Below are 19,053 nucleotides of genomic sequence, written 5' to 3'. Positions count from 1 at the left end.
TGTGTGTGTGTTATATATTTATTTATTTTGGGGGGGCTTCTTCTGATTAGTGCGCTTGCGCAGATCTCCACATTGAGGGCGTCCATGCCGCTCTTGGCGTAACCTGCAAGCCAATTGGTTAATTTTGATGAAGGCGGGACTTTACAGGGGCCATGTTGAGCGTTAGGAGAACTCCTATTAGTATTTCGATTTTATAAAATCTCAGATCCCAACAACATCATACTCTTTTCTCAAAATCAACATATGGTCACCTTACTTTTGCTGATGTATGGATTTCACTTTTAGTCACTTTTTGTAAAAACAAACAAACAAACAAACAAACAAAAACAACAACAAAACAAGTCATTCCGGGTTTTGTGTGTTCACCGTCATACGGAGCCTTCAATGGGCTAAAAATCTCCCTGACCGCCTTTTCAAGATCTTTAGGTTGGTTGACAGGGGGCTTCGTAGTATCTGTAGTATCCATGATCTCGCCAGAGTTCCTGAATATCACCCACCCTTACTAGAGAACCTCTCTAATCTAATCGGTTGACCATCATCTCTGAAGAGCGCCTCTAGTCCAAGGTGTCGAAAGATGGCGCTACAGCCTTGTTGTTGCTTAGTGAGACTCCGCCTCAACAGCCCAACGCCAAAACTTCCCGTTGCTGAAATGGCGACGTGGGGCAGGTTCGCTCTGAGTTTGCGAAACTTTCTCAGGCGGTCGTGGTCCGTCAGGAATATTAGGATATACCCCGTTGTGGGAGGGGGGCTTGTGGGCTGTCTGGTCGCCGGTGGTCTTATTCGGTCTCAAGGCGAGCCGCGCTGGAGGTTCTTACCCCGAGCTGTGTGCTCCGAACAGGCAAAGGTAATGTGTGTGTGTGTGTGTGTGTTTATCTCTGTCAGGCTGTCAGACCGCTCCCTAACAGCAGCTTCAGGAATCCAGAGTCGAAAGGTTTCCTGTATTTGCTCTCTGTGTGGCTGTGGCTGATCATTGGGGTTTAATCTCCTATTTGAACCATTAAGGAGGTATCAGGAGCTGTGTGGAGCGCAAGTGTGGTCCTTCAAGGGCCTCCGTTCAACACAGTTAGGAGGTGTAACTGCTGTAAATCACCTGATCCCACTCATTCGTTCATTTCCAGGCTTAGTAGGAACCTCTCACCACAGAGCTGAGCACTATCTGGTTCATTGCCCTGTTGACTGGGTGTGACTGTTGATCTGGTGTGTGTGGAGGTGTGAGGAGCATCAGTAGATTTCTAATACAACTGACAGAATGACTGCAATCTGACCTTTTCTAAAATATACTCTAATGCTGTTTTAATGTTCATATAGAACATGAGAAATATTGTCTGTGTGAATTGACCAGTCGCTTCAGGTTTAATGAGAAACACATCTGACGTAGTCTTTAGTTTAACCAAATGGATCAGAAATGTAAAGAGATTCCACCAATCAAGCTCTTCTCAGAGTTGATTTTGTCTTCCTTTGAGAGATCCGAATACGTATAAGTCATTGACCTTCCTGTTTATTTTTACTGGCATTTTAGGATTCTCTAACAGCACTGACGAAAATATTCGGACAGGAAGTATTGTCCAAATGACAACCATAGAAGAACCACTTTTGCTTCCATGGTTGCGAAGAACCTGGTAAAGGGCTAAAGTACTTGATGTAAAGGTTTCTGACCAAAGTTAAGTTCTTCACACTCCTACATCTCTATTACAGATGTTGTTCTTTATGGAACCAGATGTGGTTTTCTTCCAAGGCATCGCTCAAAGAACCATTTGTAGCATCTTAATTTTTCCAATTTTGCCAATTTTGCCAAAAACTCACTGCCATGAAAATTCTAGAAGATTGCCATAGCCGTCTCCTTACACAGACCTCAGCTCTCTGTGGTCAAATTCACCACAGCGGTTTCCAACAAACCTGGGTTTCCTAGGTGTTACTAGGCCTAGCCCGGCTGGCTGTGGTGGAACTCCACAACATTACACCCTTGTGCTGCGGGTTTTACTGATCGGCCTGCGTTGAACACACATACATCAGACCAGCAGCTACTTGCCTAATTCTGCAGCCCTGTGGCCGTGATCTTAGCGTTACAGAGTGGCGAGCCAATCTCTTGCTTAACGGAACTAAGCACCAGGAACCAGAAATAATACGGTCCGAGACATGGTCCAGAATCTTGGTACACTATTAGGTAATATAGCCTGTGTGTGTCATATGAGGCTTGTGCTCAAGTTTGAGTTTAAGCACTATGCAGAGTGGATGGGTGGGTAGATCTAGAGAAAGACATATTTGTATGTAGCTAAATAAATGAATGAATTACAGTTCTGAATTATTATTGTTAAGCAGTGTGTTAAATGGAGATGCTGTCTTTGATGAGCCCTGCTTGTCCAGCGTTCCTTCTGAAATCAAGGGTGTTAATGGAGAGGTTGCTCAGCTTTGCTGCAGGAGCAGTCTTTAATCTTCTGGAAAGGCTTTAAAGCAGGCGCTGGAACAAGCATGTTGAAACAAGATTGTTTTAATGTTCAGAAGATTGGTGACAAGTACAGTTGTTTGTTAGCCGTGGTAGCCTAGCATCTCTCGTTGTAAACTAAAGAAGCTCATGTTTTTTTAAATTTTGTATATAAATTATTTGTGGTTTTACTACTGTAAGGGACTATAAACATACATATTGCACTCACCTTTACACCTGTGTTAATGCGATGTGACAATAAACCTGATCTGATTTAATATCAAATGTCTTGGCAGACATGCATCTGCATCTGGAGTCTGTGATTAATCATTTTGCTCAAGCCACAGGTACTACCAGGGATTTTGGGCTCCATAAACACATTGGGCCACACAGTTTTGTCAAAATACCCAATTAATACATCTTTTAGGGCCCCTGTCAGTCACCCACCCCTGCCTTAAAATAACTGCCTCAAAATCATTTGATGCTCCACTGAATTGTATTAGGGAGAAAAGCATCTCCATCATGGCTACTCCGGGCTCACAGTGCTGCTAACTGAACTATGTAACTTTGATAAAACGGGGAGGACAATACTCGGAGAAAACTGCATAACGCTGCCTAACCCATGTGATGTAAAACAGTTATATCACTCTGCTGCCTCTGCTTGATTTCACCGCAATCCACATGACGTTTTTCACTTTCAGTCACAGTGCATTTCTCAGCTTGCCCATTTCTTTGTCCTTTACAGCGCCACCACTGACTGTAGCTGGAGCATAATGCTGCTTTTAAGAATCTCAGAGCCACTTGGAGCAATTACGAAAACTTCTGTATGCCTTTTTAAAGTTTCTCTTTTTTGTTTGTTTTGTGCGTGTCTGTATTCCTGTTTTCTGGGGCAAAAAAGGATGAAGTGGCTCCAGTCCCTCTGGTCTCTATGCGGCGTTTGCGTTTTAACCAGTTTGCCTCCGTGATTTATGAGCAGGAGCTCTACATGACACCCAGAGACTTCCTCTACTCCATCATGCTGGACGACGTGGAACGTGAGTGACTGGACAACACACACGCGCACACACACACGCTAATACATACATACACATATATATATATATATATATATATATATGTATGTGTATATGTATGTGTATATGTATAATATATGTATATGCATAATATATATATCTCCACCCATCCAGATAGTATATGACAGAAAATACACAGCTCACACTTGACCTGTGCGTGGACAATACACATATGTGAAGCCTATAAGTCCATATTTGGGTTTGGGTTGTCTAGTTATGTACCTTTCTGATGATGCTGATTTATATATAATGTAATAATGTTTAATTTGGGATTTAATCCACCTGAATCAGCATAACAGAAAATGTAACCTTTCTTTCAGTTCTATGCAGTTAAATGAATAAACTGTTGAGTGCAGTAATTTAGCACTATCTATACATTTTGCTTTTCAAAATATCTGAATATCTAAATTCTTCTAAATATATAATCACATATTAGCTTCAAATATCAGTCAAATCTATTTAATGATTAAAGTTTTAAGCAATTGTCTGCTGATACTTCTGAATCCCTACTCAGTGCACACTCACTAAAGACAAATTTAGTACTTGTGTGTCTCATATTTCAACTTTTGCATCTGACGTGCACTGCATACTTCTGGACATGTCTTGTTTTTCCCCATGCAGGTAAATCTAAGAAGAAGCATCTGACCAAATCGGTGAGTGGAAACCTAATTGCTTCTTTGTAAAGGTAAAATGGTATGATTGCATTGTGCTGGGTTTCTAACGTTAACGTCACGTTCATGAGTTGCTTTGAATTAGCCACTGGAGTTAACAGACATGCAGCGGTGTCTACTGAAGGTGCTGAAAGATTCTCTTTAAAAGCCATGGCTTGGGTTTTAATCAGAGGAGGAACAATCGAAGCAGTGTACAGCATACAAGCAGCTGGGCTTCATTACTGTGGATGAGACGGAAACAAAAATTAATGGCATTAAAAAATAAGCGGCATTAATAATTCATCATATTACCAAGTTATTAATAGCTTTGACAGCTGTAGTAAATAATAAGGGAATGTATGTATCCGTAAGATGGGCAGCATTTAATGTGACCACCGAAATCTTAATGTAATTGACACCGGTGCTGTAATGTGATTGGCTCCTCTACAGGAAGTGGAGAAGATGCTGACTGTGGCTTCTAAAGCAAAGGCAGGAAGCAACCTATTCAGAGGAATTGGAGACAGTGGTATGTAGACAGATTTGTGCACATGCAAAATTTGCACTTTCATAATATACACACTGCATACGCCAATGAGCCAAAACATTATGATCACTTGCATATGATAGCAAATCACTGATTATTTCAGAAAAACTGTGCATCTGAAGGTCTGAATGATCTGTTAGATAGTAGCTAATAGAGGTATAATGATAGTCACCAATTAATTAATACAGTCAGTAATTAATGCGATTGATTCTGAGCTCACAATTCAGTATCTCAACAAAAGTTTAATAAAAAGATTAAAATAGCCCTACACTAAGATTTAATGACGTGTGGGACTGCGTGGCTACCAACCAGTCAGATTGCCTATGTGGACTATCCATCCTATCTTCCTGGAAAGTGTCTACAGTGTACACAACTAGACCTTGGAGTGATGAAAGAAGGTGGTCTGATGAGTCCTGCTTTGGTAGATGGCCAAGTATGTGTGGGGTTTACCTGTGGGAGGTCTCTGGAACAAGTTCAATCCACAGTGACTCCATTTCACAACTTACAGGATCTGCTGAAACGTCTTGCTGCTAGATACCACAGATAGCACCTTCAGAGGTCCTGTACAGAGGGCTGTTTTGGCAGCAAGAGCATATTGGGCATAATGGTTTGGCTTATTGTTATTGTATTCACCTGAAAAGGCCACTTTAACTGAAGTCTCATTTGCAATGGGGCCTGCTGAAAACTGAAAGTCACCATGGAAGGGGAAACTCATGTGCGCAGAAAACACACACACATACTCACAATTACAGTAGTCATTTCTAGATTATTGTTTTGTTATATGTTTTTGAGTAACCTTGTCCATATAGTGCATATGCAGTAAAGTAAATACATTATTTAATAGATTGCACTCGTTCAATTTATATTCTGCATTGAATCGATGTACATTCCTTTATTGCTGATGATGTCTGTGACTGAGATGGGTTATTTCTCCTGTCTGATTTCCTTCTCATATTATTACAGGACTGATCTCATACACTGAGTACCTGTTCCTCCTCACCATTCTTACCAGTAAGTAAAATGAGCATTCCAAAACAGATGGCTTGCTGGCTAGTGAAGTCATAGCACCATCAGTGAGACCTCTGAGGGTTTTGTAGTCTGTGTAGTCAGCCTTAAAAGAACCCCAGGTTTATGTTTTCAAATGTCTCATAGGACCCAGTGGCACAGTTGTGGCAAATCTGAACTAATGCTTTGGACTTGCTGAAGATGAACTTTTAACTCCTCTCCTAACTGTCAGCATTGCTGGCTAGCTGTAGGACAGGTGTGCATAAAAATGCATATTATACATTTCAGCATTAAAATAATGAGTAGTTGATTATCCAGCATTGTCTGTACTGGCTGGTGTCCCAGCCCTAGATTAATGCTAATCCTACACAAAGAACACTTTTCAGTGGTGATTCACCATTGCCACTACAAGCCTAGCTTTAATCCACGCCTGGCAGACTGGCCCTTCATGTTGGGTTTATCGTTTTGTGGAACAGTTTGTGGAAGCTCAGCCCCCTCATGTGTTCTGGCACAGCAATGATGAAGCCAAGAGTGCTGCGTTTCTGAAACTGGCTGTTGCTGACCATGCTCTCAGTTCAGTGTCAAATGGTCTTTCTCTGTACCCTGCACTGCAGTCACAACGGTCAACACTGTCCGCATAAACTAAGATGCCGCTAAGGGTTGTTTGACTTTTGTTTCGGTAAAGAACCACATTTGCCACCTTAACTGGTTTCTTTCGTAAAGGCAGTAGTTCTGCATGTTATATTATGTCATTGAAATGTTGTTAAAAGGGTTCTTGTTGAAGTGAAGGGCCTGGTTGAAGTACTATAAAGAACCATCCTTTCTTAAAGTGTAACATGGCCACTACATAGTCAGATTCTCCAGTAGATCTTAGTTTGCTGGATCTGTTGTTCTGAGTTATGGTTGGAGCAGAGGTCTGCAGCAGCGTAGTGGTCCACAAACAGTAGTGGAGATATCTGGATTGGAGAATGTGCCAGAAAAGTTCTGGCTGCCTCTCTGGTCGCTAACTAACTGATGCAAACTGTATTGTCCGATTGCAGAGCCACAGACGGGCTTCGACATTGCTTTTAAAATGCTTGACATTGATGGAAACGAGCATGTGGACAAAAAGGAGTTTGAGAAGGTACAATTTCCATTACATACTTTATTAGTTCTTTCTCAGCAGTTCATTCCAGAGTCTTCTGAATGTGGGAATATATTTTGTTGTTGTTAAATGAGTAAAAAATGTATTGGCTCAAAATACAGAGTCATATCAGATCATTATGACCACCCCTGGTTTAGACCATTTGGTCAGCCCCACTTACCATATAGGAGCACTTTATAGGTCTATAATTACAGACTATAGTCCATTTGGTTCTACAGTGGTCAGGATCCCACAGGACCACCCCAGAGCAGGTAGTATTAGGTGCAGTGGTGGCTCAGTGGTTAGAGCTCCGGGCTATTGATAACAGGGTTGTGGGTTCGATACCTGGGCTCTGCAAGCTGCCACTGTTGGGCCCTTGAGCAAGGGTGCTGGAGTTGTCACTAACATGGTGGTGGTGTGTAAGTGTGTGTAGCACTGAGTTTTTAAACACCCACTGTCCACTTTAAGAGACACTCTTGCCTAGTTGGTTCCCCTTGTAGATGGAAAGTCCGAAACTGTTGCTGCACAGTTTCATCCTCTAGTCCTGGTGTGGGCAACAGGGGCTGGAGTCCAACACGGTTCGCTGATTTCTCTGCTCTAACAGACCTACTAAACCTGGCAATTAACCAGTGAGCTAAATCAGGTGTGATTAAGCAGGAAGAGCAGGAAAAATACAAAACTCTGCGTGAATCTGTCCCTCCACGACTGGGATTGTCCACCCCTGTCTTTCACCAGTTGTTACATGATGCTGCTCACAGGACACTGTTGGCTGGATAATTCTGGTTGGTGGACTGTTTTAAGTCCAGCAGTGACTATGGGGTATTTAAACACTCCAGCAGCACTGCTGTATCTGAGCCATTGACTCCATGTCAGTCTCCCTGTAGTGCTGAGAATGACCCACCACCCAAATAATACCTGCTCTGTGGTGGTCCTGGCCATTGGAAAACAGGGTGAAAGGAGGCTAACAAAGTATGCAGAAAAACAGATGGACTACAGTCTGTAATTATAGAACTACAGTTCATTTCAAATCAGGGGTGGTCATAATATTTTGATATGACTGTGTATATCTACATTTCTACATACGTTTCATAGCAAAGTCCATGTTTAGCTTCAAATGTCTAAAGAGTGTCAGTTGTTTGTCTCAGTTGTGCCACATACTGCCTAAGAAAATGAAAGCAAGAAAGAACATCATCCCCCGTTTCCCCCCGATTCTGGCTCAGTGGTGATCTGTCTCTTACCAAGGTTGGAAATGTTCCCCATGTTCTCGGTCTCCATGGCAACAGTTAAAGCAAAACCCAGGGGTGATTATAATTATTTATTTCCCCCCCTCTCTCTCTTGCACCAGAGTGATTTTAGACCGGCCCATCCCTTTAAGAGCCTGATTTAAAGGGAAAGTCTGGACGTAGCAGTGCCATTTTAGCACGGGCGAACGTACAGCATGCAGGCATGCAGCCTGTTGGCCTTGGTTTCAAAACGAGAGTAGCGCAGCATGCTGGCACCCATGAAGACTGCATCAAGTGCCTGCAAAATTATAATAATGATATAGAACCATATTTCTTTCATTAGCGGTATGGATGTTAACTCATGTTAACACTCCGAGGCTCTGTGTTGCTGGCTTTAATGTAAATTCCCTCAATTCGTCAAATCTGAGATGTGAACACTTATTTAGTGGGGGGTTTGGTGTGGAATGGTCCGTTGTAGAAAAGCTTTACAGTGGTGCTGATGGGAACCTGGGGTCGCCATGACAACAACACCCATTTAGCCATTTTTATTTACTGTCCAAAATCACCAGTGGTGATTTCTTTTGCATTATAAATGTAATGATGATGGTGGTGATGATGATGATGATGATGAGGAGGGTGAAATAGTGGAACAAATAATTTTGGGGGGCTGCACAGTGCCCTGCGTGTATCTCCTAATCATGAATGGCTTGTAAGACTAAAAGCATCTCAAATCGATGGTGAAACAGTGACTCTGGCATCAGGCAGTTTATTCAGAACCATTTGGTGCAATAACTTGTGTGTGATGGAGCTTTTAGAGACATTAAACTCTTCAGTCACCCGGATCTGTTCACCACCACTGTGGACAATTCTGACTTGATGGACTTCTCTAAAACACACCAAACCCTTAATGACTTTGTTCACATTTTAGCCATTTAATTATTCAGAATGTTTGAAAAATTGATGGAATTCTCTGGTAGTTTGTAATAATCAGCATAAGCAAACCATATCCATTGGTTATTTCATTGGCATGTATGTTAAGCAGTGACCCAAAAGAGGGAGTAAGAGTGAAATGTAGGATTGTGGGTGCTGTGATCTGTAGATTGACCCATGCTGCCTTGTGTCTTTGTTAATGCTGGCGAGGGATTGCTCCGATGAATAAGAGGTATGTGGTTAGACATGGCTCCTATTAAATGTAAGTGTCCACACGGGGGTTATAACATGAAGCTGAATTCCTGGCGATTAAGCTGACTGGTTGAGTTTAAGGTAGAACTGAGCGTAGTCCTAATTAAATGTTCTTTTTAGGGACAGTGATGGTTCCCTGATAAAGAAGATGTATCTTAAGGTAGTCAGCCTGCCTAGTTGACCTGGTTTGGTGTCTGAGGTTTGCTTTATATGTGTGTATAAATGGAGTGTTTTTGAACATGCTTCATAACTACCGATTCAAATGGCATATTGATCAAATACTTCCATTTGTCAAAACTGCTCTTTTGCATGTATTAAAGACATTCTGCAGGAAAGAAATTATGACTCATCCTGTGTTTGCTTGGAAACGCACCAAGACCGATCCCACTCGGGTTCCAGGTCTGCTTATTTGGTGCACCGGGGTTCAAATAACAGTAGTATTCTCAGTTGTTCTAACAAACAGCGCTAACAAGTCTGAACACACCTTTAGTTCCTACTGGAGCTAAGGGACGTCTGTTACACATAAAGATATCTGTTGACTTCTATTACGTGTTCGCTATATCAGCTTTGTAGCACCAGGGCAAAACTGAAGAATCAGAGTTCAGACACCAAACATGTCTTGGCTGAAGACTGGAAACCAGTTTTGTGAACCATTCCTTTCAGTGCTCTCTTAAACAGACCCCAAAGGCTGCTTAATAAACCCTGAATACAGCTTCGTACTATAGCCTTGAATTCAAAAGCTCAGATGCTTCAAGAAGCTTTGTGAACACCAGTTCTGGATTTTTCAGCTGTAAATCAGCACCAATTTCCAGCAGGCCTTAGTAAATAAATTCAAATATTGATGATAATGGTAGCTAAGGGTAGCTGGCATTGTAAAATAATCGCATCACAAAACTTTTCGTGATTTGAGAATCTGGAAGTGACAAAATGCATTGCTATGTTAAAGAGGCTGTATAATTAATAAAATAATAAAATAAAATAAAATAATGAATTATTTGTCTATTATTACATTCCGTAATAATTGACAATTCGCAAGTGTTTAAAGAATAGAATTTCAGTTTGTAAAAAAAAAATTGCAAACTGCACAATTGTTTGTGTAGGCATCTGGTTGCTGGTTTGGGGCCGACAAGTTGTTATATACTCTGTAAATACACCACAATACACTATACTGTATGGAGTTATCTGTTTAACTTTATTTAATTTACTCTGTGAAGCTCTGCAGTTGTCGTTTTGTCTTTGTTTCTTCCCAGTCCAACATTGGCATTGTTTGGGACACTTGCCATTCTGCTCTTTAAGTATTGGCATCAGCATCAACGCTTGAAAAAGCCCTTATTGACTGACCAATGGGGTATAACTTGCCAGCCAGATCAGCTAGTTAGACCTAATGGCAAAAGGCAGTGCTGAAGACTCCTCTCTGGTGTTCATTAAACATCTATTTAATTTTGCTGTTGGATTCTGATTGTAAAAGTGCTCGCTGACCAGTATAGTCCATTTGTGCAGAGTAGCTGTAATGTGGGTCTATGATCTGATCTGGCATGAGTCTACAGAGAAGTGGAGGTCCAGTCCTGCAGAGCCACAGCTTAGTGATAAGCTAATGTGCTGAATGAGCTTCATTAAGGAAAGCACTAAACCGAGCAGGCTTGTGGTCTTCCAGAACTGGGTTTCTCCATCTCCGATATACAGGTTCTTGTGTGTCAATGGAACTAAGTATTGTGTTTCTTGTGGTAGAATGACCTAATTCTTTTCTTTCTAAGCTGAAGATGATCATCGGACAAAGGAAAGTTTCGAAAGATGCTGCAGAGGTGGGTTCAGTTTTGTTGATCAATAAAATACTATGCTTTTGATAGCTTGTACTGTAAGAGCCATAATGTATTGAAGTGGTTTGGGAACGATTTCCAAATATGTCGACATGTAAATATCCCGAAGCCTTTTAGGAAGTATATTGTTACTGTTCTAACAAAGCCTTTTTTTTTTGTTCAATTTTTGGTGTCATTTGAAATGCTAGCTGTGCTCTATATGCTGTTTGACAGTTTAATGGTGCATGGATCAACAGAAAGGCTGTAAAATGACTTTTGGGGATCTCTGTTACATTATTGTACCTTGAAAGTTATGAATGTGCTGTGCTTTCCCTGTATTTTAGAGATGACAGGTTTTGTTCCAGCACAACAATATCTTCCTCACAGGCCGGTGCAGCTAAATAACACTGACACACGCACAAAAAAGAGACAGAATGTAGTTATTAGCTGTACTGCAAAGTGACAGTAAAGTGCATTGGTTATTTAGATGGGAATGTGTACGAAGTGTGTTGAGCTAATGGAGTAATTGGGTCATTACGTGCTGTGTGTCCAGACTGTAGCCGCAGAGGACAGCGATGAGCCCAGCACCACACTCCAGGCCTTCTTCTTTGGCCGTAAAGGCCAAAACAAACTTCAGTACAAAGAGTTCCACAGGTTAGTTGTGGAGCTTTTGGATTTCCGTGGGGTTGCTTGTCTGTTCGCTTACTTGTTTGTTTGGTGTTCGGCTCACAGATATATTACACAAAACGGCCAAAAATCTGTCCACCAGAAAAAAAGCTGAGGAGTATTCTTATTATACAGTCCTTCATTCTACTATCTTTAACTGCATATATTTAACCTATAAAATCATTTATATTCATATTCCTTCATTTGCCACTTTGCCATCAGCAGCCCTAGTCCAAGAAAGCACAGTAGGCTATGCGCTCTGCGGGTGGGTAGATGGCGCTCTCTCCTATTATCACTCTTAAGTGATGTTGGCCGGTACAGACATCTGTTAGCTAATGAGGTAGAGCTGTGAACCGCTGCTATTCTCAGAGGTTGTCGGCCACCCGGTGATGCTGCATCGGCAGCAGTTTAAAAAGAGGCGGTGGGTGTCTTTGCGTGTATCGGAGGAGACATGTTAAGCCCTTACCCTCCCGGTCTTGGGACCATTGCTAACGGAGTTACGACTGGGTGGGTCAATTAGCTGTACCAAATTAGAAGAAAAACCGAAAACAAACTTCACAACAAACAGATCAAATAAAATAAAACATTATTTTGTGAGCAGTTGTGTAACAGTGTGTGCAGAGACCTGTATCATGATTACGATAAAAGTACCATAAATGGTGCAGCTGTAGTCTACTTTGTGTTGTAGTGGTTTTAAGTGTGTTTCTTGATTATGTGTAGGTTTATGGAGGATCTGCAGGCAGAAGTGCAGGAGATGGAGTTCCTGCAGTTCTCTAAGGGAATGGACACCATGAGGAGAGAAGACTTTGCAGAGTGGCTGCTGTACTACACTAACGAAGAAGACAACGATGCATATTTGGAAAACATGAGGAAAAGAATACCCACAGGAGAGGTGACGCACCACTGACTGCAGATTAGATTCTTACTCTGTGATTAGACTTTGTGACGTTGTGCTAAAGCAAAAGCTTAAGAAATGAATGTTTAATTTTGTTATAGTCAATCTGACTATAAAGTTTTGATTCTTTAGATTTGTTCTGGAGCTATAGGGTTATCATAGTTGGCAAGTAATGGAATCTTATACCTCATCAGTAGGGATGTCCAGATCTGATCCAGTAGATCCAGGTGTGTTTTAATGGGTTGGGTGTCAGCTATTTTTAAGAACAATCCAGTTCCAATCTTTTTTTTACCAATCAATTTTTACCACTATGGTGTCCTTTGGGAAGTACTGACAGACCAAATTCACAGCTCACAGCAGTGAGCCATGTTCTTAGAAGGTAACAAAACAGTTTATAGTAGCGTGGAACTGTTTTACAGCGGAACAGGAAACCTTTATGGGATATCTGTGGTTCTAGTGCATTGGCTGTCAAATGTTTTCTGCCAAAGCCGTGTCTTTCACTTTCATTTTAAGAATTATAAGTTAGAATTTATGGAGAAAACTAATGAACCGAGGTTACAGAAAACCTAATTATAGCACATTTGTGACACTACAACATAGGGCTGGGCAATATGATGGTATTTCATTGCATTGTGCTAAATTTTGTTATCATGATGCACAGTATGCTTTTCTAATATTATACAAATTGTTTTACTGACAACAAAATGCTTTTACTACTTAGCTAAATGGTATGGCTGTATTATTTACTCAGCACTTAAACAGCAAAATTAAACAGCACATATGAGAAATGTGATGTCACACAATGCACATATTGTGAATTAAGTAATTGTATTTTAATATAAATACAGAAGGCTGGCACATCTTGACTAAATGGAATGGTAATTTTATGCACACTGAAAACACACTAAATAGGATCAGTATCAGTTGATACTCAACAGTTAAGGGCACTCTGTTCTGATGAGGGGCAGAAGAACTGGTTTGGGACGTCCCAAATGAATTAAGCCATATGTAAATAAATAGATAATATATTAGAAAGTGTAGATCTGTGTTGTTGTAAAGTTGGTTGTTCTTTGTTCCTCTCTTTCTGGAAAGAGTATCACCTTTGAGGAGTTTAAAGCCTTCTGTCTCTTTGCCAATAACCTGGAGGACTTCGCCTTATCTATGAAGATGATTGCTGAAGCTAACAAGCCAATTGGAATGGGTAACTATGTCCCACCTCTCTGCTTTTTATTGTGGCAGTCTATCTGTCAGTGGTGCTCTTAAAGTAACAGGGACCTTAAGGTTTAATGACCTTAAGGCAATGAGAGGTCATAAATTGGTCAGTGTCCTTACCATCATTGCTCTTCTTATGGTCTCTCATGAAGCAGAGTTCTGTCGAATTCATGTTGCATGGTCCATTGGTCTATCAAATTAAAGTCATTTCATTGAAGTATTTATTATGTATTTAAAAACTAAGCTAAAAACTAGTCCTCTATCTTGAAACCATGGAAGCTAAAGAGGAGATTGTATTGTAGCAATTCCATTTTGCCTGCATGAACCCTGACTTTTTGGAAGGAAAGACTTAAGCAGGTTGTATCTGATGTTGAAATGAATAAATTACACTGTAAATTTACAGTAGACCTGGTATTTAGTTCCTGCTGATAGCTTGTGACACATTATCCTTAACTAGAGCCTTCGTCCAGAAGCATCAGTTACATTGCTGTAATACCCAGCATACTTTTCTCTGCAGCTCAGTTTGAGAGGGCTGTGAAGATCACCACAGGCCAAGAACTCTCTGAAAACGTTTTGGACACTGTATTCAAAATCTTCGACCTGGACGGAGACAACTGTCTGAGCCATAAAGAGTTCATCGCTGTGATGAAAGACAGAGTTCTGCGGGGTTTGAGGGTGAGAGATTAACAGCAAGATTATCTCATTTATTTAAAGCTCCAGTCAGGCCAGTTTGTTGACTGCAGCGACAGTGATTTTTCTAATTACTAGGGTGACCTCACTCAGCTGTGCAGTATGTATTGATATTTGTGTCCGTTAGTAAACTGGTCGGTAAAGTAAAAGCTTGTCAGTAACTCCTAGTAGTCTTTTTTGTGTTGCTTTTTTACATAAAGTGTATATAAACTAAATTGTTATTATATTACTGGATATAACTAAATTATTTTGTTACTTTTTTAGAGATACAACAGTACAGTCAATGACAAATGTAATTCTTGTTTGTTTGTTTTTTTTGTTTGTTTGTTTGTTTGTTTGGGGGTTTTTTTGCTTTTCTACCACTTTGCCATTTAAAATGTTATAGCCAATAAGCCATCTCAAATGATTTATCACTTTTCATGTTCCTCAATATTGTAAATCACAACTATACAATATGAACCTTGGATGAACTCCAGTCTTGCATTTTATAATCACTGTTGCGTTGATTAGTACTTAATGAAAAAAACAAAAAAATTATAAAAAAAAAAAATTTAGAAGATTATTCTTGGGTTCTCTTCAAGTACCAACCAAGCTTTTCTATAGGATTTAAATAGAGCCACTGTGATTACCACTCCAGAATCTTCTAGGATGTCTTCTGAAACCATGCCTCTGGAGGTATGCTTGCGATCATTGTCATGCTGGAAGATCCAGTGATGCCCAAGCTTCAGCGTCCTTAAAAAAGCCATTCCATTTCCTAGGATTTCCTGATATTTGGTTGAATTCATCTTGCCCTCCAAACCTGAGGAATGAAAGCAGCCCCTGAGAATCACAGAGATTCTGTTCTATGGAGCGCTGAAACAAAACTGGATCTTTTTGGGCCTATGCATCAGCGGAATGTCTTTTTGTAAAGCATGGTGGTGGCTTGGTGATGCTCCAGGGCTGCTTTGCTTCCTCTGAGTGGTCATCACAGTCACCTGACTTGAACCCCATCTTGGGTGGTACTTGAAGAAGGCAGTTGCAGCATGTAAAACCAAGAATATTAGAGAACTGGAAGCCTTTGTCCATGAGGAATGGGCTAAGATTCCTCTAGAACGCTGTCAGAAGCAGGTGTCTGGCCATGTATCACTTTATAACAGCAGAAGAGTGCTAAAGTGCTATATCATATGCTTATCATAAATATGCTTGTCATGAAGGGGTTGGATAATGCTGATACTGCAGTAGTCATTAAAAGTGGTATTTTGTTTTGAATAAGGAGAAAGCACTTGTTGTATTAGTTGTGTAGATTGGTCTTGTTTGACATTTGCAGTGAGGGCTTAAATTATTCTGATTGTAACTGACTTTTACTACATTTTTGGTAAGTGGATCCACGCTTACTACATTTGGGGTAAAGTGATCAACGCACATCTGTTATATTTGGGTAAGGGGATCTACATGAGTGTCTACTACATCTGCATTTTCTGTAAGGGGATTTACAATGGGGATCTACTACATATGGCCGATTAGCAGCTTTAGTGATGTACACTGGCTTCTCTAAAACGTGTTTTTTGTTGTTGTTTTTTTTTGTGTGTGTGTAGGTTCGATCCAACCAGGGTGTTTCTGGTTTCTGGAAGTGTGTGAAGAAAGAGACACTGAAAGGAGCTCAGGAGGCGCTTAGCCGCAGTGGCAGCCCCTTCTGAAGGATTGGGGCCAGGAGTACCTAACCCAGCTCTTGTAAAGCTTCTGTTCTGCAGACTTTAATTCAAAATTTTGCAGGACAGTAGATTGCCCGGACACAAAGTTGGAAATCTAAGTGTTAATAATAATTTTAATAATAATAATAATAATAATAATACTAGTAAAAGTAAGGATGTGCGTCATTGTGAGTGCAGTATCGCAGGTAGTAAAAACTTGTTTGTGTACGAGTTTTAATACAAGATTTTGCAGCTTTCTGACTGAATATCCAAATCGAAACATGATGATCATTACAGTGTAAAATGTTTACACAGACCTCAGGCTATTACTTGCACAGTGGTACTCTGAATTTCTTTAGGGATTTTGGCATAATAAAAAAAAAATCTGGTCAGTGTATCTAATATTTCTATTGTAAGAATATTATACAATTATTTCTACTGTTAGTTTTTTACTCATTTGATCATTTCATTGATCACAAGCAAAAGTATATGCCAGTTATTATTTAAAATAAGTAAAACATACTGAAAAAGGTTAACAAATATTAAGGTCTTACAAATGTCTCAAAAGCAGAAATATTAGATACAGTGACTAGATTTAAGGTGTAAGATATTACATACAATTAAACTGCTACCTGGATCAGCATTACAGAAAAGGGACATTTGTTTCTTTCATAAATGCAGTAAAATGAATAATGGGCAGATATTTTAGCATTGCCAGCACATTCAGTAAATACATCATCAAATCTCGGAAGGATCAGCCACATCTGTCTGATATCTGTCTGATGCTGATCATGTTTAGAAGCGGTTATCTCCTGCTACTGAAATGATTTGGATAATTTTGTACATCCATAAACCTTTGATTTATAGATAATGTTCATATGGCAACTTGTTTCACTCACTGTTCCACAGGATACGGGCAGATTCACTTTTCACTTGATTATTAGCAAGTCTGCTGTTCAGCTTTAAGGCTTTAGTCGTTTGGTAATATTTGAGGGTACTACGCGTGGCTTGTCTGGAGAGGTCACAGCTTCACATAAAACTTGGGTGTGGTTTTGTTTACATGTCTCCTTTATTTTTCTAATTTATTAGGTGATGCTTTGGTTTTCTCACTCCACTGTGACGGGTGTTCCTAATGTGATGCTTTTAGTTGAGAATCCCTGTGGATTTTCTGCATGAACTACTTTTTATTTTATATATTTTTATTTCAGGCCTGTTTACGCATATATAGTTTACAAAAAGATATGTATGTGTAGCCTGGTTGCGTGAGCACAGTTCGGACCATGTGTACATTAAGAGAAAACTTATTCCATTAAGGGAAAATCTAAATTTCTGCATAATGAATTTATTGAAGTTTAGTCAGCCTAAACAGAGTCCTTCAGAGTGGTTTGGTGTGAAAAACTTTTGTTCTGGAGAAACCTGCTTATTATTTTAGCCGACAACTCGAAATAACTGTTTACATCCCAGCCGCTGAATTATGCAGAAACTTTGAATCATTGGTGGAATGTTTCTGTAGAATGGATTTTTTAGTGAAGGTTCGCTAATAGCTTAACATGGTCCAAGGCCAGACAAGATGCGTCAGGCAGTACGCCCCCCCCCCCACACACACACACAAAACTGTGTTTTATCAAGATTTCATCTTGATGTGATTTAAATGTGACTGTTTTTTGTTTTTTTTATATAGTCTAGATTTAAACTAGGCTGTGTTTGACTATCAATTCATCTGCTTTTCTTGTCGGTGCTGTTTATTCTCTATGGGAACCAGATAAAGGTTTGTTGTGCTAAATAAAAAAATGTTTAAAGAAATTTGTGTTTGGCTCAACTGAAGTGTTTTTATGGACTGGTTTTATTTTTCAGAATGAAGAATACTGTGAGATAGAATAGCCTCTCGTCCTAAGTATGAATAGTTGCCGTTGGCAGTGACCAGCCTATTTAAACAGCTAGCCAACAGCTATACTTTTAATTCTAATCAATTTAGCAGTTCTGTGTTTTGAGATTTTTGCCCAATTGACAGCACCGCCATTTCTCTCCTACTTGCTAGGCCTGTCCTTCCTACACACACGATGCTATCATCCTAGGAAGATGTAGGTTAGCACATGTTTACTACACAACTGAAACATGCAAGGAAGGCAATGATAACTGCTAATTAAGCAAATTGGGACCTCTCACTGGCTAACTTAGCCGAATAGTGGGTGCGAGCCAGGGACAGCAACGCCAGTTACACTCTTGGACTGATTGAGACTTATTATCCTTTGAGTGTACTTACAAGTTTGGCTGTATTGGTTAAAGAGCAGGACTTTCGATAATACAGCAGTGGACTGTCTCTTACTTAAATAATAATGTCTCTACCCCCTCCCCACCCCGTCCCCACCCGGTCCAATTCCCTACCACACTCTTGGCCATTATCATGCGTCACTCCAACTACATAACGCCTCATGATGAACCAGGCCCCAGGGATTCCTATGATTGTCTTAACCCTGGCTCTAATCCTGCAGAAAGTCAGGCTGTAGTGTGACCACTGTGCCCAAGAACAGTGGGCTTTGCCTTTTAACAGTTTCTTTTATATGTCTTCTTTTATATACACTAAAAAAGCAGAATTCCTATTTAAAAACATGGCATCATGGCATAGGCTGTTTAAACTGTTTATTGGAATGGAGTCTTAAACTGTAAGTCTATCTGTACTTCACATAATCTCTATTATTTTTTGAAGGAGTGGTAACAGAATTGTTATTAATATAATGTGCAAGGTGTTCAGTGCCTAATAGTTCAAATTATTAAAATGTTTAATAGTTATATTTAGTACAATTATAATTTCATGGTGTGAATGTTTCATTACTTTTACAACATACATCTGTTAGAAAACAAAAAATGAATAATAAAAAAATATCTTCCACTGGCAAAAACT

General features: G+C 40.0%; 1 protein-coding gene across 1 annotated transcript; it reads left to right on the top strand.

The window, feature by feature from the left end:
• Positions 1–633: 633 nt before the first annotated feature.
• micu2 (mitochondrial calcium uptake 2) lies at positions 634–17,954 on the top strand. The gene is made up of 12 exons (XM_072676113.1): positions 634–844; positions 3,321–3,456; positions 4,117–4,148; positions 4,596–4,671; positions 5,653–5,700; positions 6,735–6,817; positions 10,977–11,024; positions 11,572–11,672; positions 12,405–12,576; positions 13,672–13,780; positions 14,309–14,466; positions 16,056–17,954. Exons 1-12 carry the CDS (start codon positions 650–652, stop codon positions 16,155–16,157), a joined length of 1,260 nt encoding a protein of 419 aa, XP_072532214.1. The 5' UTR covers positions 634–649; the 3' UTR covers positions 16,158–17,954.
• The last annotated feature ends 1,099 nt before the right edge of the window (positions 17,955–19,053 follow it).

Source organism: Salminus brasiliensis, chromosome 1 (genome assembly GCF_030463535.1).
Source record: "Salminus brasiliensis chromosome 1, fSalBra1.hap2, whole genome shotgun sequence".
Classification (NCBI taxonomy): Eukaryota; Metazoa; Chordata; class Actinopteri; order Characiformes; family Bryconidae; genus Salminus; species Salminus brasiliensis.
The sequence above is the reverse complement of the archived record's forward strand: the minus strand, read 5'-3'. Positions and strand labels throughout refer to the sequence as shown.